The sequence below is a fragment of the Somniosus microcephalus genome, chromosome 2 (assembly GCF_052327205.1).
Source record: "Somniosus microcephalus isolate GS21.2 chromosome 2, FLI_Smic_1.0, whole genome shotgun sequence".
NCBI classification, from domain to species: Eukaryota; Metazoa; Chordata; class Chondrichthyes; order Squaliformes; family Somniosidae; genus Somniosus; species Somniosus microcephalus.
The window spans coordinates 211,363,150-211,385,503 of NC_140988.1; the positions used below are offsets into that span (position 1 = coordinate 211,363,150).

General features: G+C 46.1%; 1 protein-coding gene across 1 annotated transcript in view; it reads left to right on the top strand.

Moving 5' to 3' along the window:
* The window catches only part of wdr19 (WD repeat domain 19), a 103,142-nt gene that overhangs the window by 38,044 nt on the left and 42,744 nt on the right, over nt 1-22,354 (top strand). The window contains exons 9-11 of the mRNA XM_085968740.1: nt 6,461-6,607; nt 9,699-9,781; nt 21,729-21,812. Coding sequence (XP_085824866.1) covers nt 6,461-6,607; nt 9,699-9,781; nt 21,729-21,812 — 314 coding nt within the window. The remainder of the gene's footprint in view (nt 1-6,460; nt 6,608-9,698; nt 9,782-21,728; nt 21,813-22,354) is intronic.

Below are 22,354 nucleotides of genomic sequence, written 5' to 3' on the forward strand. Positions count from 1 at the left end.
GCTGTACAAGGTGCTGGTGAGACCGCATCTGGAGTATTGTGTACAGTTTTGGTCGCCCCATCTGCGGAAGGATGTTCTTGCCATGGAAAGAGTGCAGCGGCGATTCACCAGGCTGATACCTGGAATGGCGGGAATGACCTACGAGGAGAGATTGAATAGTTTGGGCTTGTACTCACTGGAGTTTAGAAGATTGAGAGGGGATCTCATCGAAACATATAAAATTATGGCAGGCCTGGACAGGCTGAATTCAGAGAGAATGTTTCCAATGGCCGGGGAGCACAGAACCAGGGGCCACAGTCTAAAAATAGCGGGCAAATCATTTAAAACAGAGATGAGGAAGAATTTCTTCACTCAAAGAGTGGTGAGCCTGTGGAATTCCCTGCCACAGAGGGCTGTGAAGGCTAATTCAATAAATATTTTCAAGAGAGAATTGGATATATTTCTGAAGGCTAAGGGGATTAAGGGTTACGGAGAAAAGGCGGGGACGGGGTACTGAACTGGTAAGATCAGCTATGATCTCAGACGAAGATCAGCCATGATCTCATTGAATGGCGGAGCAGGCTCGAAGGGCCGAATGGCCTACTCCTGTTCCTATCTCTATGTTTCTATGTTAAGACAAATGTAGCTCCCTTACAGTCAGAAACGGGAGAATTTATAATGGGGAACAAGGAAATGACAAAGCAATTAAAGAAATACTTTGGTTCTGTCTTCATGGAAGAGGACACAGATAACTTCCCAGAAATGCTAGGGAACCAAGGGTCTAGTGAGAAGGAGGAATTAAAGGAAATTAGTATTAGTAAAAAAAATAGTGCTGGAGAAATTAATGGGACTGAAAGCTGATGAATCCCCAGGGCCTGATAATCTGCATCCCAGAGTACTAAAAGAGGTAGCCATGGAAATAGTGGATGCATTGGTTGTCATCTTTCAAAATTCTATAGATTATGGAACAGTTCCTACAGATTGGAGGGTGGCAAATGTAACCCCACTATTTAAAAAAGGAAGGAGAGAGAAAACAGGGAACTACAGACCGGTTAGCCTAACATCAGTAGTAGGGAAAATGCTAGAGTCTATTATAAAGGATGTGATAACAGGACACTTAGAAAATATCAACGGGATTAGACAAAGTCAACATGGATTTATGAAAGGGAAATCGTGTTTGACAAACCAACTGGAGTTTTTTGAGGATGTAACTGGTAGAATAGATAAGGCAGAACCAGTGGATGTGGTGTATTTGGATTTTCAGAAGGCCTTTGATAAAGTCCCACATAAGAGGTTAGTGTGCAAAACTAAAGCACATGGGATTGGGGGTAATGTACTGGCATGGATTGAAAATTGGTTAACAGACAGGAAAGAGAGTAGGAATAAATGGGTCTTTTTTGGGGTGGCAGGAATGAATGCATGAATTGCAACAGTTGTACGTTCCTTTCTGGCGCAAAAACACAAAAGGAAAAGCGGCCCATCCATGGCTAACAAAAGAAATTAAGGATAGTATTAGATCCAAAGAGGAGTCATATAAAGTTGCCAGAAAAAGTAGCAAGCCTGAGGCTTACCGCAGGGATCAGTGCTTGGGCCCCAGCTATTCACAATATATATCAATGATTTGGATGAGGGAACCAAATGTAATATTTCCAAGTTTGCTGACGACACGAAACTAGGTGGAATTGTGAGTTGTGAGGAGGATGCAAAGAGGCTTCAAGGCGATTTAGACAAGTTGAGTGAGTGGGCAAATACATGGCAGATGCAGTATAATGTGGATAAATGTGAAGTTATCCACTTCAGTAGGAAAAACAGAAAGGCAGAGTATTATTTAAATGGTGCTAGATTGGGAAATGCTGATGTACAAAGGGACCTGCGTGTCCTTGTACACCAGTCACTGAAAGTAAATATGCAGGAGCAGCAAGCAGTTGGGAAGGCAAATGGTATGTTGCCCTTCATTGCAAGAGGATTTGAGTACAGGAGCAAGGATGTCTTACTACAGTTGTACAGGGCCTTGGTGAGACCACACCTGGAGTACTTTGTGCAGTTTTGGTCTCCTTAACTAAGGATATACTTGCCATAGAGGGAGTGCAGCGAAGGTTCACCAGACTGATTCCTGCGATGGCAGGACTGTCGTGTGAGGAGAGATTGGGTCGACTAGGCCTGTATTCACTAGAGTTTAGAAGAATGAAAGGGGATCTCATTGAAACATATAAAATTCTGACAAGGCTAGACAGACTGGATGCAGGGAGGATGTTTCCCCTGGCTGGGGGGGTGGGGGGGTCGTCTAGAACGAGGGGTCACAGTTTCAGGATACGGGGTAGGACATTTAGGACTGAGATGAGGAGAAATTTCTTCACTCAGAGGATGGTGAACCTGTGGAATTCTCTACCACAGAAGGCTGTGGAGGCCAAGTCACTGAATATATTTAAGAAGGAGATAGATAAATTTCTAGACAAAAAAGGCATCAAAGGGCATGGGGAGAGAGCAGGAATATGGTATTGAGATAGAGGATCAGCCATGATCTTGAATGGTGGAGCAGGCTCAAAGGGCCAAATGGCCTACTCCTGCTCCTAATTTTCTATGTTTCTATTCAAGGCTGAGATAGATCGATTTATGGACTCTAAGGGCATCAAGGAATATGGGGATCGGGCTGGAAGGTGGAGCTGAGGTCGAAGATCAGCCATGATTTATTGAATGGCGGAGCAGGCTCAAAGTTCCATATGGCCTACTCCTGTTCCTATTTCTTATGTTCTTGTGGTTCTCAAAGCTCTTCATCACTGGGGTTTTTCTCGCATCCTGTCTGGATCTGTTGCAGAATAATTGATTGTTATGATTAGTCAATAACTCCATTATTGTTGTATCTGCGACTACCAGGATGGTGGAAGGTGAACTAGATGGACCTTGGACTTGTTTCATCTAGCAATTCCTATGTTCCTTTCGGTCTTCAGTTCTGATAAAGTGTACACACCCAAAACATCATAACCTGTCTTTTCTCTTTCCAGATGCTGACAGAGCTGCTATATATTGTCAGCATTTCCTGTTTTTTATTACAAGTCATTTCCATCCACTATTGCACCTATTCTGGGTTTTTCACCCATTCTAAAATGGATTAATGAAAACATGGAAGTTGAAAATCCACAAGGGTGTGTTTTCCAACATAAGTGATGGAATAAGCCCACCTGAGACTTCCACCGCTGACTGCAAATAGATGGCAGTGGTGGGTGCATGGGCATTACGGGCATTAGGATTTCCATGCCTCAGTCTGAGTGATGCACTGAGTTCCGAAGTTGGATAAAGAGAATTTAGCATTTTATAACTCAGCGAAACTGCTCTTAACCAGCATGTTTTTTTTGCAGCCTCTTAAATATATGAAGAATACAAACAGGTTATTAATTCTTTTGCCACAAGAGGGAAAATTATTGACCTTTATGTGTAACTATTTTCTGTTTGGGACTACTTGTTTTTTTGCATCCTATAATTTGCATTGTCTGGTGTGTTGCGGGGCTGTACTTTTTGTACTATGTTTTATTACTGAGTGAATGTTAACTTATATGCAGCACTTTGAGACCCTTTTGAGAGATATGATCATATGCTATATAAATACAAGTCTATCTTTCTTACTGTTGTATGTTTAATGTTTACACTGTTCACATTAGTTTTCAGAATGTCTTTCATTTTAGTTATTAATGAACACCATTGCTGCAGTTTGGGATTTTTTTAAATTTCCATATAGAGTATAGAATTATTGGCCAAGATAGCCTGTGATCTTCCCTAAAAAGTGCTACTGCCTGGGGTATTAATGACATGTTTTTCTAGCCTAAATTTACTGTATCTCCTAGACAACCTTCTTTATGTACATTTTAATTTTTTTCTATCATTTTCTCCCCTTTGTACCTCCTTCTCTCCTGACGACATTGACATCTTACTGGATTAAGATTCATGGACTCCATTTTCCTCCCCCAAATGACCATTCTTCAGGAGTGAGCCATGAGCTGGTACTAACTTTTCCATTACTAAAACTCCCGGAATAACTAACTAGATTGGAGGAAAGTACTTTGGAAGCAATTCTTAATGCCTTTCCTCCACAATCACCACAAACACTTAAGAAACAAACTGATAGATGCTATTGGGACATTGTTGTAATGCAGAAGGATTGTGAATTTTCAGTAGACTTCACCTAGCCCAACAGATTGTACCAAAATGTAATTGTGCACCCTGGTGTAAAGTTAATTGATCATGCAGGCCCATTCACTCTCCATTTAAATAACTGCGCATCTGTTCCTGGTGTGACAACCCATGTAAGTATTGGATAACAGCGTCTTCAGCTTCTTTCAGACAGAACTCCAAACACAGTTATAGAACATAGTGGCCTAGAAATTCGGTGGAGCCCCAAACGGGGCGCCAAGCTCGCCTGGGCGCCGGAATTACCACTGCGATCGGAGCCGTTGCGCCCGCCGGAAATTCAGCTTGAGCGCCCCAAGAGGGACGCGGGGCGCTGCTCGAGGCGCCCCGCGTCCCACTTGGGGCGCTGAAACTGAATATCGCAGCGCAACGTGCCGCAGCGCCACACGCTGTGGCACAGCGCGCTGCGGTACTGCAGGCCTTCCTCCCCTTCTTAAGGGGGAGGGGCCTGCACCAGCGCGATGACCGATCGCGAGTGCCAGCAAAAGAGCCCGGCACCGAGGAGAAGTGCCGGGCTCTCGGGACACAGCCGGCACTCCTGGGGGGGGGGAATCAGGAGGCCGGGGACGGAGGTGCTGGCAGGCGGCCACCGAAAAAAATGGCCGCCCCGCACATCCACCTTAATTTGTGCCACAACCGCCACAGGTAGGCCCCGTGAACCGGGCGCGATTTGCGAACGGCGTTAGAGGCGGGCGCTACCAAATATTGCAATCGGGGCGGTAGTGGGGCGCTGCGCACACCGATGACGTCATCAGTGGCGGCGCAGCACTACAGGCTAACGCCGCCATTAGCGCCCCGCTAAATATCGCGGGAGTTGTGGCCAGTGGCGCTAAAGCCACTGAGTGCCCTCTTTAGGCGCTAACTGGTGGCGCAGCCCACCGAATTTCTAGGCCAGTGTATTTAATAACAACAACAACTTGTATTTATATAGTGCCTTTAACAACAACAACAACATAGTAAAATGTCTCAAGGAGCTTCACAGGAGTGTTATAAAACAAAATTTGACACCGAGTCACACAAGGAGAAATTCGGGCAGATGACCAAAAGCTTGGTCAAAGAGGTAGGTTTTAAGGAGCATCTTAAAGAAGGAAAGCGAGTTAGAGAGGTTTAGGGAAGGAATTCCAGAGCTTGGGGCCTAGGCAACAGAAGGCATGGCCACCAATGGTTGAGCGATTAAAATCAGGGATGCTCAAGAGGCCAGAATTAGAGGAGCGCAGATATCTCGGGGATCATGGGCTGGAGGAGATTACAGAGATAGGGAGGAGTGAGGGCATGGAGGGATTTGAAAACAAGGATGAGAATTTTAAAATTGAGGCGTTGCTTAACTGGGAGCCAATGTAGGTCAGTGAGCACGGGAGTGATGGTCAAAGGGGACTTGGTGCGAGTTAGGACATGGGCAGCTGAGTTTCGGATGACCTCAAGTTTACATAGGGTAGAACGTGGGAGGCCAGCCAGGAGTGCATTGGAATAGTCAAGCCTAGCGGTAACAAAGGCATGGATGAGGGTTTCAGCAGCCGATGAGCTGAGGCGGGGCGGAGATGGGCGATGTTACGGTGGTGGAATTAGGCGGTCTTCGTTATGGCGCGGATATATGGTCAAATATGACACTAAGTTTGCGAACAGTCTGGTTCAGTGTCAAAGAGCTGCTAGGGAGAGGGATGGAGTCAGTGGCTAGGGAACGGAGGTTGTGGTGGGGAACGAAGACAATGTCTTCAGTCTTCCCAATATTTAGTTGGAGGAAGTTTCTGCTCATCCAGTACTGAATGTCAGACAAGCAGTCTGACAATTTAGAGACCGTGGAGGTTCTGTTGTTGTAATAATAACAGTAACAATGATGCAGATGATGAACTGCAGCACTACTTGGCTTCTCTTTCTCTCTCCCTCCCCCATAGAACCTCTGGGGTTGGCCTTGTATACCCAACTTCCCCCTCCCAGGGGCAGAGGAGCCACAACTCCACCTTCTCTGAGCCTAGCCCCCTCAGTATCATTGCACTGGTGTGACTTAATCATGTCACAGCCCCAACAATTACAATAGGTACAATTATAATTTGTTATCGCTAAGACCACTTGCTTCCACCTCTGCAATATTGTCTGCCTTCTCCCTACCTCGCCCCTACTGACATTATCCATGCCTTCATTGCTACTTCCTGGCTCAAGTTCTATAATGTTCTCTGTGCCCGTCTCCCAAACTCAAATGATCATTGCTGTTCCGCACATCAGTACATTCCTTGTCCATAGTGTGTCTATCTAATTAGTTTTCCATGTGCTAATTGTTTTTCTTATGTTCTTTTCTGCATAGTACCTTGATCATGATGAAGCTTGTTTAGCTGGAGTTGCAAGGATGTCAATACGGATGGGTGATATTCGACGTGGAGTCAACCAAGCAATCAGACACACCAGCAGAGTTCTGAAGAAAGACTGTGGTGTTATTCTAGAGAGCATGAAGGTATAAGATGATCCCTGGATAAGTCAGTGGATAAGTGGAACTACAGGGCATAAGAGAAGTCCCAGCAGACTCAAGTAGCAGGAGTGATATTAGAATAATCAAGAAAACTATGGAAAAGGTACCAATATTGGAGCCCTCGTTGCTCCTCACAAGGACTAGTTTTTAAAGAGGGTGTGTTTACGTTGGTGAATATTCAAGGTAGTAAGTGTAATACACAGTACAAAACAAGAATTTTTGAGACTCTTTGCTCAATTTGATAACGTTGGTTAGTTTAGGGGGTAGCAGTGATGCCTCTGAGCCATAGGGTTGTAGATTTAACCCTGGCCTAGAAAATGTACTTACTATCTAATAGCGATTCAATCTGAGTCATTCTCATGTACCACTAGGAACTAGCTCAGACTGGCATTAACAATGGGTCACAAACCGGTTTTGTTTTAAGGAACTGGTTGGGGACTAGTGTGTGCCACAAAGGCTTCCTATGAAACTAAGAAAAATATATATCAAAGTACTGTAAACTCTCTTATCTGGCACCTATGGGACCAGGATGGTGCCGGTTGATGAAAAATTCTGGATAACGGAGAGGTATACCTACCAAGGCAATTTTTAACACAAACAAAAATAAAAACCACTGACTAACTCGGCCACCGCAGGAGACTCGGACTCGGCAAAACGAGTGCTGGATGGATTCAGCAAGATTACTGGTTATCTATTTCGCCGGTTATTAAAGTATTCCGGATGATTAAGTGCCATTTAAACAAGAGTTTACGGTATGTGCAGGTGTATAATGTGTGTACGTTTAACTAAGTTAATTTCTTGACATAATGCCTTCAAAATCAAATCTCTCATTAGGAAAAAAACATTTTTTTATGCAGGTTATATACATCACAAAAACAGTTAATATTGATGGCATTTTTAAGAACTGGACAATGACAGGGAACAGATTGAATGCAGCTATTATGTTTACGTTTCTGCTGAGAAATATTTGTGGCGATAGTCACATCACTAATAAACCGATGTAAGAAAAATATAATTGTCATTAGCCCGGATTTTCCAGGGCCTATGAGGTCGTAAGTGCGAGGCACTGGCGTGAAAACCCGGAACTTGCGATCTGTCAAATTTCAGCATGACAGATCGTACGAATCCGCAGGAAATGGACATTCGCTGGCGCAGGATTTGCCCATCTACTGCCCAGCGAATGCTTACGCCTGGTAAAAGCAGGCGTAAGGCCTTTTACCAGCGTAAGGGTTTAAATAAATATTAAAATATTTTTTTTTTATAGATTTAACCATACAAAAGCCTTTAAAATTAGTTTAGGTTATTTTTGGCCCCATAAAATATGTTTAAATTTATTTTTCAAAAAATTAAATTTTTGTTTTAAATGTTTAATTAAATTGTATTTTAATTAATTTTGACCATGTGATGATTTATTTTTACTGAAGTGCTGTGATGGTGTGTTTTTTAGGGGATTCCTATTATGCTTATGGGGAATCCATACGTAAATGGAATCCCCATAAGCATAATGGGAATCCCCCTTTGTGATTGGTTGGCCTGGCCCAGATGATCTCAGGGATGCTTGCGAACTGCATGCACCCCTGGAATACAGGGCCTTTATGCAGGCATATTCCTACAGGCCCAGGAGCGCGTCTTCGAAGGTACCAGGTAGGTGCGGAGTTTACTTGCGGTTCGGAGGCATTCACCCGTGGGAAGCCTCTGACCGCAATTTCCAGCCCAATGTGTTGACAACAGTGGCCTGGTAATGTGGTTTTCCTACTGTGGTCTTTGTTTGTTGAAGAATTATGAAGGAAGAAGACACAGTTAAACTATTCATGGATAGTAAAGTAGCTATTGTTTTCATTAGTCAGCTGAACATAAATAAAAACCTTTTATCTTTTGATAGGAAATTAACTGCAGGGACTGTTAATATTGGGCAATAACAATTCCTGCCTTCCTGTCCCCAGGTTTCAGTGCTTTCAGTAAGAGCACACATTTATTAAGCGCATATATTGTGTATCATGCATACTGCTATTCATTAGTAATCAAATCCACATATGCACAAACACACAACAAAGTCCTGATGTATGCAAGTTGTTACTAAACCCTAATTTTGCTCCAGTAATATACCTGCTTTCTTACATATAGGTTTGGTTATTGCCTGCTTGGCCTGCTGCAAATCATAAGATATGCATATTTTCCTTTTTCATAAGCAATTTCAAATGTTTTGAACAGAAAGGTAATTGCTATTTAAGATACTCCTAACACATTGTGCTGCCAACTGCAAGATAATTTTGGGGTAGATTCTCTGAATAAGCACTCCCAATGCAGAGATTCATGTGATCGGAGCACCTATCAAGAATTTGGGCATTGAGGTCCGCGCCAGAATTCCCGATATGCACTCTGGTCACACAAACTATGCACTCAGAGCACTCATTCATAAAGTCTCACCCCTTATGTAGTTTCAAGGCATGGTATTGTGTAAGGTAGTACTTATATTCCTGGTTTTGTTTAAAATCTGTTGCTGAAATAACCCTTGCTCTGAAATTCCTATGTGGATCCCAGTATTGATTTCAGAGGTACGAATATTCTGGAGGGGCATCAGGCAAAAGGTTTCCCCATGTAGCTTGTTGCTCTACTGGGACTTATCTTTTCAGAGACGTATTGCAGGCCTTATTCCCTTTAATCTTTGTGCTTTAACAAATATTTGTTGGAGATGTGGGGTTGTGGAGCGCACATCCTGTGAGCAGTTTCTTAACAGGCCAGTCCATTGACCTCAAAGTTATGGATGTTTGGGGCTCTTGTCCTCAATCACGCCAGTACTTTTTCCCCTGTGAAATGTTTGAATACAGAACTCCACAGAGGAATCCTATAAAATAGCAATATTTCAATAAGCAACAGAATTTGTTTTAAATTGCTGCCATTTATGTAGTAGTACATAATTGCGAGTTCCAGTACTTCTGCAATATAGTTCCCTGTTAATATTACAGAACAAAGTTAAATAGAAATACAAATTAAATTGAAATCCAGAACCATTGCAGACTGTGTCATAATTGGTTTTCTACGTTCTATCTTGTTAATGTTTATGTTTTACTCACAGCAATTCTCCGAAGCTGCTCAATTATATGAAAAGGGACAGTACTATGACAAAGCAGCATCTGTTTACATCCGTTGTAAAAATTGGTAAGGAATGTTTACTGATACATCAAAGTTCTTTTCTTTTTAAAAGAAATGCATTATGCATTACAAACTCTGTCTAATAACATGTCTGCATCTGTAGTGGCTGACTCTAGGCTCACGTACGAACTTTCTGATTGATTCAGTGTTTCTTATTGTGAAAAAGAATTAAGCATTTTGGAGAAAAAAATCAGTTCCCTTTTATGATTTTCTTTTTCACTACAAAAACACTAAACTAATCAGAAAGGGGAGAATTTTTTTTGAATTAGTGTCTGCAAGGTTTCATGTTTCTACTGTGTAAAATGAATCAATCAGATGGTTGGAATAACATTCAACTCCTTTTCAACCATCATGACAGCTCCCTCTACACTGTAATCTAGCAAACATAAAAAGTTACGTCCTAACAGCTTCATAGGTGATGTACCCGCTCTTTTCCTTGTAGCCTGTTTAACTTCCTGAACCCATTGTCACCAACACTGCTTCACCTGTAACTTGCTCTGGCCCAGCTCCCTAACTTTGGTTCTCTAACCTTGCCTGCCCCAGACATTCGCTCCTGGGCCTCTGTGTCTCATCTCGAGCAACACCGCAGGAGATGAGCTGGTACAAATCCACAGCGTGGAACTTCCACCTGCCACGAACTCCATCCCAATTTGAATAATGGAATGGGCACCTTAACCTGTTAAGGCACAACAGCCGCGTACACACCCTTAGGGGGAATTTTAGCCACCCCCCACCCACAATAGGCGGGAGAGGGTTGAGGGGTGTTAATTCAGCAAATATGCGAAACCCAACCCCAACAAACCCCGAACGTGCCCATTTTTGTTTTAACCTAGGCGGGTTGGTGGCGTCCGAGTAACCACTGTCAAGAGGCGGGTCCATGGTTATAATATGTAAATGAGGCTCCATTCCTCTGATTTTGGCAGCCATTTGAATGTAATGCTGTTTGGCCGGGTTTCCCAGGGCTCGGGAAACGCGGCAGCTAAAAGGAGGCCGGAGTAGCCGGATCCAGCAGGTAAGTGTTTTTTAGAGCAAGAACAACAACGACTTGTATTTATATAGTGTCTTTAAAGTAGTAAAACATCCCAAGGTGCTTCACAGGAGCGTTATCAAACAAATTTGACACCGAGCCTCATGAGATACGTGGGCAGATGAACAAAAGTTTGGTCAAAGAGGTAGGTTTTAAGAAGCGTCTTAAAGGAGGAACGAGACGTAGTGAGGTGGGGAGGTTTAGGGAGGGAATTCCAGAGCTTAGGGCCTTGGCGGAAAAAATTAGGGAGATTGTTGGTGATGACAGCAGGGGGACAGTACCTGAGGAGAGAGAACCGTTAACAATATCAGCTAACATGGGGGCCAGGAAGAGAAGTTGGGTGGTCAGCAGTTTAGTGGAAAAGGGTCAAGGGAACAGGGGGTGGGTCTCATGGATAGGGCATGAGGGGAGATAGGAGAGAAATTAAAGAAAGGTGCGAGTTCAGGGCTAGGGCATTTAGAGGAAGTTTGGCTAGGGGAACATAAGAACATAAGAAATAGGAGCAGGAGTAGGCCATTCGGCCCTTCGAGCCTGCTCCGCCATTCAATGAGATTGTTATAAATCTCATCATCAAGAAACTACTCATGAAATAACGCTGGACGGCCAGCTGGTGGTGCCGACCAAGGAGTATAAATACTCGGGCATGGGCCCAGCTTGCCAGGGACATTTTGTAAGACGAGCTAGTGAGGTACAACTAGACTTCCATGTTCTGAAACAAGTTGATTAAAGCCTTGCTTTATGCTCAAACCAAGTGCGTAGTGAGTTTTATTACGTTAGAGATCATGGCTGATCTTCTGCCTCAATTCCATTCATCAGCCTTCTCGCCATATCCCTTGATGCCCTTAGAGGGAGGGAAGCAGCAAAGGCAGCTGAACAGATCTTAGTGACAAAGAAGTCTATGAGCTCCTCGCACTTGTTGGAGGTGAGGGTGGAGGAGGCAGGGGAGAGGAGTTTAAGAAGATGGTTTGTAGTAGAGAAAAGAAGCTGGGGGTTATCTTTGCATTCCAGGATGACCCTGGAATAGTGAGCAGTTTTGGCAGAGGAGAGCAGGACCCGATAGTGTTTTATGTGGTCCAGCCAAATTTGCCGATGAATGGCTAAACCAGTTGTCCACCACATACGTTCAAGTCTGCATCCCTTGGACTTAAGGGAGAGGAGATGAGGGCTGTACCAGGGGAAAAGACCAGGGTGAGAGAGGGTAATGGTGTTAATGGGGACTTGGGCATCAAAAGTGGAGGTGAGAGTGTGGTTGAGCAGATCAATAGCTGCAGAAATGTCATGGTGAATGGAGGGCCAAAGGCTAGACAGTTGGGATTTTGAAAGTGCAGTTGTAAGTGAATTGAGAGATTTTTTTCCGGGGACAGACACAGAAAGAAGTAGGGTTGGGAGGGGCAAGGGGGATGTGAGTAGAGAGCGATACGAGGACATGATCAGGGATGGTCTTATCTGTGATTGACAGGATGAGAGTAGCGAGGCCACGTGAGATGGCAAGGTCAAAGGGGAGGCCATGAATATGGGTAGGGGAGTTTATACAGAGGGGAAGATTAAGGGAGGATAGGAGGGCAGTGATCTCAGAGGAGAGAGAGCATGATGAGTTCAGATGGAGGTTGAAATTATCGAGGACAAGAAGTTGCACAGTGCAGAGGCTGAGCAAGGAAAGCAGTGAAGATATCTCAGTGAGAAAATTGGCATGGTACTTGGGTGGATGGTAGAAAACTAGGATTTTAAATAAGAGGCGAGCGGGGTGGATAAGGTGAGATGTTCAAAGGAAATTAAGGTGCCAGAGGAGTAGGGGGACAGACCAAGGTGTGATTTGATGATGAGAGCCACACCGCCACCGCGGCGATTTGGGCAAAGCAAGTAGTGGAAGGTATAGCCATACGGGGAGGCTTCATTTAGGGGGAAGGTGTCGCACCCCTCAGCCAGGTTTCCTTGAAGCCATAATGTCGATGCAATCATCCACAGTAAGCTCATGGATGGCAAGGGCCTTGTTCACAAGTGAACGGACATTCTGGAGGGAGATGAGAAGAGGGGCGGTGATAGCTTTTTTTTTTGTTCGTGGGATGTGGGCGTCACTGGCAAGGCCAGCATTTATTGCCCATCCCTAGTTGCCCTTGAGAAGGTGGTGGTGAACCGCTGCAGTCCATGTGGTGATCCAGTAAGCTCATGAATGGCAAGGGCCTTATTCACAAGTGAACAGACATCCTGGAGGGAGGTTGGGAGAGGGGCAGTGATAGCTGATCCAGTGGCAGAGTCCACAGGGTCAGCATTGGGAGGGGTGAGTGGGACGGAAAGGAGGTAGGAAAGATTAGCCCCCAGGGGGCATGCTGGGCGGGAAGATCGTGAGAGTAGGATGGGGCAGTTGGGGTTGCTGCTTATAAGGCCCTTCGGAGGATGCCAAGAGAGGCGCACAGGGAAGCTGTAGGCTTACATAAGAGGGAGTCAAGCCTGGGACGGCGACATGAGAGTAGAAATGTCGAGGAGTGCTGAAGGGTTGGGGTAGGGATTTGAGAGGGCAGAGTACCCGAGAGGCATGGCAACAGGAGAGAGGGTTCTAGGAGGGGTAAAGAGAAAAAGGGGGAGAAAACAGTGGAAATAGAAGTGATGGGCTCAAGTCTTGTGGGCCAGGCGGAGCAGGAGTGCCCTCCCCCCCGGCCCTTCAAGCAAACCTTCTGCCACGATCAGCCAAACCCCCTCCCCTCCAATCCCGCAATCTCTTCCAGTCCCCCCTCCCTCCCAATTGCCAGTCCGACATCAGCCCCCCACCCCCAACCTGTGATGTTCCCCGCTGCAGCCTTTGTCCACTGGCTTTCCCGCCTGGCAGCCGGCCAAGAAACAGAGTAATAAAAGGATAATGCGGTCCTGGCGGCATTTCCAGGTTTCCCGGCTGCAAACACACGTCCTCACCTCCTTGTAAATATCGAGGCCATGGAATCAGTGTGATCTGAGTGCAGCACCCTGCCACACCAAGAGGGGAGCCAGAGGCCCAGATATGCTAAAAAAAAATTACGTAGATCCCCATAACCTATTGCGGCATTCTGTTGCAAATCCTCTGGAAGCCCGGAAATGCCCCAAAGTACTTCAACAATATAAGGGGCAGGCAGAAGAACTACAAAATCCTCACCAGGTGACTTCAGGTGCAGCGTTATTCCAATGCACTGCCCACTCGTAATGCTCATTTTTATGGGGCCTCCGGAAAAACAACCCGAATGGGGGTTAAAGTGGCTAGCCTCCGAAAACGGGCGCAGGGATTGTGATACGCGAATAAACCGCATCCGTTGAGTGGAATACAGGCAACATGCCAACTTTGTGCTGCCTGGTCATTATAATGAATTCTGCATGCAGGCAGCGCTCCCCACGCTGTTCATTGGCTGCACGCATCAGCAGGGGGCCCAATATCGTGAGTGGCTGAAGCTTACCTGCACTGCTTAAAGCTATCCTGCACCTCTTAAAGGGGAAGTGCATTGTGGCTGCAACAGGTGTTAGGAGTTGTTCTATAAGTGAGTCTGATGTGGGAAAGAGTGAAGAATGGCTTACCATAGGAGAGCGCGGGCACCAAGGTTTTTTGGGTGCTGCACTGGAAGTCTTCGTTGAAGAGGTGGAAAGTAGGAGAGATGTCCTATACCCACGGGGGCCAGAGGCCCTCCAGACACATGCTCAGAAAGCAGTGGCATGAGATTGCGGAGTAGGTCAATGCCAGGAGTATAGCTCCATGAACATGGATGCAGTGCAGGAAGAAGTTTGATGATCTCTCACGAGTGGTCACAGTCAGTAAATGCATCTTCAAATACCATATCCTACCAACTGCACTGCTCAATTCACCACACCCCCATCACTCACCTACCAATAATCTCTGTCAATTAGGACTCAACCTTAACATATGCTTCACCTCACCCTCACACACTCAGCACTGTCACAAGCCTCAAACCGACATCACACAGCTTGCACACAGTGACACCTATTCAACATAACAGCCACCCAAAGAGATTGCACAACGCTCACTGACACACCTCTCACTCTTGCAAGAGAAGGTGGCATACAACCGGAGGCAGCAGGAACGAACTGGAGGGAGAGAGGCGTGCCTGCATGTTCCAAACCGCCGCCCCCCCCCCCCGCCATGGAAGAGACGGTGCTGGCCATTATGGGAAGGCCCATTGCTACGGCTGTGGCCACCGGTGGGGCTGACGCCATTGAAGATGAGGGTATCCGCATACCAACTACTCCTTCTCTCATCCCACTTAGTCATAGAGTCATAGGGCTGGATTTTGATACTGGAGGTGAGTAGGAGGCGGGACTACAACTTTCGGGGTTGTAGTCCCGCCTCCATCAAGTTGTGGCCAACCCATGCGATTTTCACTTGATTGACCTTGTTGAGCCCGCCCAGCGGGCTCAGCAGGCCAATTAAGGGCCACCCGGCAACAGGTGACGTCACAGATTGACATTTCATCTGTCAAGAGCAATCTGTACACTAAGTTAATTCCTTCCTCTCAGGCTGATTTAGAGATCTCTCCAGAACAGAAAGCTGAATACTGCAACTTTTGACAGCTCTGCTTTCTATGCTGGTGAGATGAGGGACTCCTGAGACCTGAAGGAAGGAAGGCTGTAAAGGTAAGAAAAGGTAAGTAAAACTTCTTTAAACACTTTACACACACCAAACACACTTACCTCTGCACTCATGCACCCATCACTCACCTGAACAACGGACATCTCGAACCCTCCAAGCCCGACGGTCCGCCTCGCTAATTTGGCGTGGTTTGGAGCCGTCGGGAATCCCACACTTCAAGAATAAAAATAGGGATTAGGCTAAAAACTGCCTGTTAATTGGCACTAATTCCCTTCCTGCTTCGGGGAGGCGGCTCCCAGCACAGGTCGGGTATCCACCTCCTTTGAAACTGGCATGGAGGCGGGTTGGGGGCAGAATGGGTTCTGCCCCCCCGATTTCGAGATTTTAACCCCTCACTTGCCTCCAATCCTGCCTCCACGGCCCAATGAAAATCCTGCCCATAGAGTTATACAGCACAAAGAGGCCCGTCGTGTCTGCGCCGGCCATCAAGCCCTATCTATTCTAATCTCATTTTCCAGCACTTGGTCCGTAGATTTGTATGCTATGGCGTTTCAAGTGCTCATCTAAATGCTTCTTGAATGTTGTGAGGGTTCCTGCCTCTACCACCCTTTCAGGCAGTGAGTTCCAGATTCCAACCACCCTCTGGGTGAAAAAGTTTTCCCTCAAATCCCCTCTAAACCTCCTGCCCCTTACCTTGAAACTATGCTCCCTGGTTATTGACCCCTCTACTAAGGGGAAAAGTTCCTTTCTATCCTATCTATGCCCCTCATAATTTTGTACACCTCAATCAGGTCCCCCCTCAGCCTTCTCTGCTCTAAGGAAAACAACCCCAGCCTGTCCAGTCTCTCTTCATAGCTGAAGCGCTCCAGCCCAGGTAACATCCTGGTGAATCTCCTCTGCACCCTCTCCAATGCAATTACATCCTTCCTATAGTGTGGCGGCCAGAACTGCACCCAGTATTCCAGCTGTGGCCTAACTAGCGTTTTGTACAGCTCCATCATAACCTCCCTGCTCTTACATCCTATGCCTCGGCTAATGAAGGCAAGTATCCCATATGCCTTCTTAACCACCTTATCTACCTGTCCTGTTGCCTTCAGGGATCTATGTACATGCACGCCAAGGTCCCTCTGATCCTCTGTCCTTCCTAGGATCCTACCATTCATTGTGTATTCCCTTGCCTTGTTAGTCCACCCAAAATGCATCACCTCACACTTTTCAGGGTTAAATTCCATTTGCCACTGTTCTGCCCATCTGACCAACCCGTCTATATCATCCTGTAGCCTGAGGCTTCCCTCCTCGCTATTTACCACTCCACCAATTTTCGTGTCATCTGCGAACATACTGATCATACCTCCTACATTCATATCTAAATCATTAATGTACACTACAAACAGCAAAGGACCCAGCACTGATCCCTGCGGTACACCACTGGACACAGGCTTACAGACACAAAACAACCTTCGACCATCACACTCTGCCTCCTGCCACTAAACCAATTTTGGATCCAATGTGCCAAATTGCCCTGGATCCCATGGGCTCTTACCTTCTTGACCAGTCTCCCATGCGGGTCTTTGTCAAAAGCCTTAATGAAGTCCATGTAGACTACATCAACTGCACTACCCTCATCCACACACCTAGTCACCCCCTCGAAAAATTCAATCAAATTGGTTAGACATGATCTCCCCCTGACAAAGCCATGCTGACTATCCTTGATTAATCCTTGCCTCTCCAAGTAGAGACTAATTCTGTCTCAGAATTTTTTCCAATAATTCCCCTACCACTGATGTTAGGCTCACTGGCCTGTAATTCCCTGGTTTATCCCTACTACCCTTCTTGAATAATGGTACTACGTTAGCTGTCCTCCAGCCCTCTGGCACCTCCCCTGTGGCCAGAGAGGTTCTGAAAATTTGTGTCAGAGCCCCTGCAATCTCCTCCCTTGCCTCACAGCAGCCTGGGATACTTCTCCCTCATCCCACAATCTCTTCTGACTGAGAAGCTGCTGATGGTGTAAGCGTGCACTTCTTACTTTCTCCTCTCCCCTCACCACAACCCTACTCTTGTCCCTTTTTGCTTTCAGATACCCAAGAACTGCAACCTGCCCAGGCAGTTGAGGGAGAGTAAGAAGACACACCGTCACTTGATTTCACAGTCGCAGCCACCAGCTCAGATACTGACGCTGCGCTTAATTTAGAGGATAGCATAGAGACGGGATCTGTACGTGGTGAGACACTGGGCACAAGTGCTCTGCAGCTAGGGCAGGGGGAAGGGGTAGCACAGGTGCCAGTTCGCTGGAGGGCGAGATCGCACACGAGTTCTGTTGCCGAGGACTCAGATGATGACTTTGATGGGCCAGGCTACAGAAGAAGTCTGATGGGTAGACACACCCAAATGCTTGGTGCACCGGGAAGCCTGCCAGAAAGCCTGCGTTCAATGTCAAGGAGCATGGAGGAGTCCGGCACCAACTTGGCACAGGGCTTTGCGCAGAGCTTAGAGTCGAACATGGAACGGGTGGCCAACTCCATCAACACACATGTGGAACCAACCATGATGGCCAATGTCTCAGCTTCTATAGCATCCACCCAACGTCTGAGTCCTGCAGTGGAAGCTCAGACTGGTGTCATGCAATCTCAGCATTCTGCCATGGAAGCTCAGCCTGCTATCATGCAAGCTCAGACTGCTGCCATCATGTCTCTGGAAACCACTGTTCAAAGGGACTTCCAAGGCGTCACAGCAATGCACCAATCTGCTCTCCAATGGAGTACTAGGATTGCTGAGGCGCCGCCCCGGGAGAGTGGCAATGGCTCCATGGAGTATGAACCTGCTGTCCTATCTGAGGATGACAGCATTCATGCTGCCACCCCGTCACTCCGCCAGTGCCCTGTCTTGTCAGCCAACCAGCCCAGACTGCTTCATCCCAGGCCAAGATGGTGACGTCTGCAGCCGGGCCTTCTAGGCCCAAAGCTGCTCGAGGTCGCCCTCCAAGGCCTTCTGCAGTCCTCTCCACTGACAGTCAGCAGCCTTCCACCAGCCATGCTGTAGCTACTGGGGAAGCACTTCATAGGAGCACTAGGACAGGCAAAGGCACACGGAAGAGTAAGTAAGGGACTGTGCAAGGGTGATTGCTTTTTGTATGCCCTGTGGCATGATTTAATTTATAAATTTGGATTGGAATGTGTATTTTGTGTTGGCTTTTATTTTTGCATTGTGGCAAAGAGGACAGTGTGATGGTCCGTGACAGAAGGAAGGTAATGAGTATGGGACTGTTGGTGAATGGGAAATGATGGGGAGTGGCAAGGGCAGTTCCCTCATGGTGGCAAGGTTGTGCAGCCTGCAGCATACCACAACAAATCTTGAGAGCCGCTCAGCCGAGTACTGCAGGGCTCTTTCAGAGCGGTCTAGGCTGCGGAATCGTTGCTTCAGGACGCCAGTGGTCTGCTCTATCACATTTCTGGTAGCATCATGGCTCTCGTTGTATGACTGCTGTGCACATGTGCGTGGATTGTGCACCGGAGTCATGAGCCATGTCATCAGCGGATAACTCTTGTCACCCAGTAGCCACCCTTTGGTTTGCCATGGTGGTTGAAATACAGCTGGCACAGAGGACTGCCGCAGAATAAATGCATTGTGATTGCTGCCAGGATACTAGGCATTGACCTGCGTGATGCGCTGCCTGTGGTCACACATCAGCTGCACACTAAGGGAGTGGAATCTCTTACGGTTCCGGTACATGGCAGAGTTGGCATGAGGCACAATTTGCTTGCAGTCGATGGCACACTGCACCATTGGGGAAGCCTGCAATCCTTGCAAACCCTCATGCTTGCTCCGCATGCTTCTCTCTGGTTAGAGGGAATGAAATGAAGTTAACTCGCTTTGCATAGAGAGCCTCAGTGACCTCCCATATGCAGCAGTGCGCTGCAAACTTAGAGATGTTGTTTATATCTCCAGCAGCAGCTTTGAAGGAGCCAGTACATAAATGTTCAGAGCCACAGTCACCTTGACAGCCACAGGCAATGCGGTCCTTGTCCTGCTCTGAGGTTGGAGTTGTGGCTGCAGCAGGTGGCAGATTTCAGTGATGATCTTTTTTGTGAAGCGCAGACGTCTCAAGCATTGGTCGTGGCTAAAGTTCAGGTAGGAGAATTGCTCCCTAAACACCCTCTGCGGATATGGCCTCCTGCTGAGAGCCATTCTGCCGCTCCTCTTCCTCCCTCTTCTAGCAGCTTTTCCTGCTCTGCGTGGCCTCTCTTGATTTTCCCAGTCATGCTCAATGCCAAGAGGAAGGCCTACTAGTTCACCCATGTCTGGGAGCAACTGGTCCGTGCAGAAGCCTTTAATCAGCAAAAGGTACTTCAGCACCTGCCACACCACTCCTTGTACACTATTGAAAGCACCAAAAACTTGTAGAATTGCAGAAAAAAACAGAAGAAATAAACCAGCAACTAACCTACAAGTAGTTGATGATCCCTTTAAATAGCACTGGTGGGGGGTCCTTCATGCTGCTTAATGTCGTGTTCAGCTGTGCAAGGTTAAGAGAGGACATAGGCTGGAGCGTGGAGCTCCAAAATGGCAGCGCTGGCATCAAATTATTGACACAATGATCTGTCTGCATGTTGCCGGGAGACATTGGGTGCGTGCGCGCTAACCCCTTTACCAATATGGCGTCCTGCGCACTTCATGTCAGAAGTGCGCACATGCTGCAGATGGCATTTTGGAACCTTAAGGTGCCTCGTAGCACCTGAAAAATGGGAGCTACCGAGCCCAATTTCGCCTCCTATATTTCTTAATGGCACACAGGGATTACAAGCTAATTATTTTCAGAAGGCATTCAATAAGGTGCCACACAAGAGGTGATTACACAAAATTAGGGCTCGTGGGATTGGGTGTAATATATTAGCATGGATTGAGGATTGGTTAATGGACAAAAAACAGTAGGAATAAACGGGTCATTTTCAGGTTGGCAGGTTGTAACTAGTGGGGTACCGCAAGGATCAGTGCTTGGGCCTCAGCTATTCACAATCTACATCAATGATTCGGATGAGGGGACCAAATGTAATATATGGAATTTTTTGAGGATGTAACTGGTAAAATAGATAAGGGAGAACCAGTGGATGTGGTGCATTGAATGGTGAAGCAGGCTCGAGGGGCCGAATGGCCTATTCCTGCTCCTATCTTCTATGTTTCTATGCAAGTTTGCTGATGATACAAAACTAGGTGGAAATTTAAGTTGTGATGAGGACGCAAAGAGGCTTCAAGGGGATATAGACAGGCTAAGTGAGATCACATGGCAAATGGAATATAATGTGGAGAAATGTGAAGTTATCCACTTTGGTAGGAAAAATAGAAAAGCAGAGTATTTTTTAAATGGTGAGAGATTGGGAAATGTTGGTGTTCGGAGGGACCTGGGTGTCCTTATACACGAATCACTGAAAGTTAACATGCAGGTACAGCAAGCAATTAGGATAGCAAATGGTATGTTGGCCTTTATTACAAGAGGACAAGAGTAAAGACGTCTTACTGCAGTTATATAGGGCCCTGGTGAGACCACACCTGGAGTATTGTGTACAGTTTTGGGCTCCTTACCTAAGAAAGGATATACTTGCCATAGAGGGAGTGCAACAAAGGTCCACCAGACTGATTCCTGGGATGGGGAGGATTGTCCTATGAGGAGAGATTGAGTGGACTAGGCCTATATTCTCCAGAGTTTAGAAGAATGAGAGGTGATCTCATTGAAACATACAAAATTCTTACAGGGCTTGATAGGGTAGATGCAGGGAGGAGGATGTTTCCCCTGGCTGGGGAGTCTAGAACCAGGGGTCACAGTCTCAGAATAAGGGGTCAGCGATTTAGGACTGAAATTAGGAGAAATTTCTTCACTCAGAGCGTGGTGAATCCTTGGAATTCTCTACCCCAGAGGACAGTGGAGGCTCAGTCGCTGAGTATATTCAAGACAGAGATCGATAGATTTTTGGATATTAAGGGAATCAAGGGATATGGGGATAGTGCAGGAAAGTGGAGTTGAGGTGGAAGATCAGCCATGATCTTATTGAATGGCCTACTCCTACTCCTATTTCTTATGTTCTTATGCTCCTATTTCTTATGTAAACACAAAAGTGTTGGGAGAAAGCCCAAAGTTTAACAGTCACTTCACTTGTGAAATTATAAGCAATTCATACATTTTTTATAAAGTAGCCTTGATTAGAACACAAAAGTGTGTACTGTCGGGTTGGTAGATCAAACGTGTGGTTGATTTTTAAAAATGATTCTAATGTTTGCATATTGTATTGCATAATTATTGTTTTTCATGCTTCTAATGAGAAAACATTTCTGTCAGACACAGACATTTAGAGAATTTTTTTTTAACCCAGGGCAAAAGTTGGAGAGCTTCTTCCTCATGTAACATCTCCCAAGATACACCTGCAGTATGCAAAGGCCAAAGAAGCTGATGGCAGGTACAGTCTTGTACAACTGGAATAGAATTACAGTAGGTAATAGGAACATAGGAATCGGAGTAGACTTGTCAGCCCCTCGAGCCTATTCTGCCATTCAATCAGATCATAGCTGATCTGTATCTCAACTCTATTTATACATCTTTGCTCCATATCTCTTGAAACCCTTGTAAAACAAAAATATATCGCTCTGTCTTGAAAATTTCAGTTGACCCAGCATCCATCAACTGGGAAAGGATAACACATCAAGATTTTTAAGGCGGCATCCTGTGTTTTTGCAGAATAGTTTCATCAAATCATCTGAGAGACCCTCAACTAGTAGATACACCAGCAGCCCAGATCATCTCTGACAATTGAGCTGGTTCAAGAAAGGGATGGGTTTTACTTACAATACTTCATGGTTGCCAGGAAATTTGGAAGATTTCAGTCTGTGCTGGATCTTAGGGCACTTTAAACATAGAAACATAGAAGATAGGAGCAGGAGTAGGCCATTCGGCCCCTCGAGCCCCTTCCGCCATTTAATGAGATCATGGCTGATCATACAA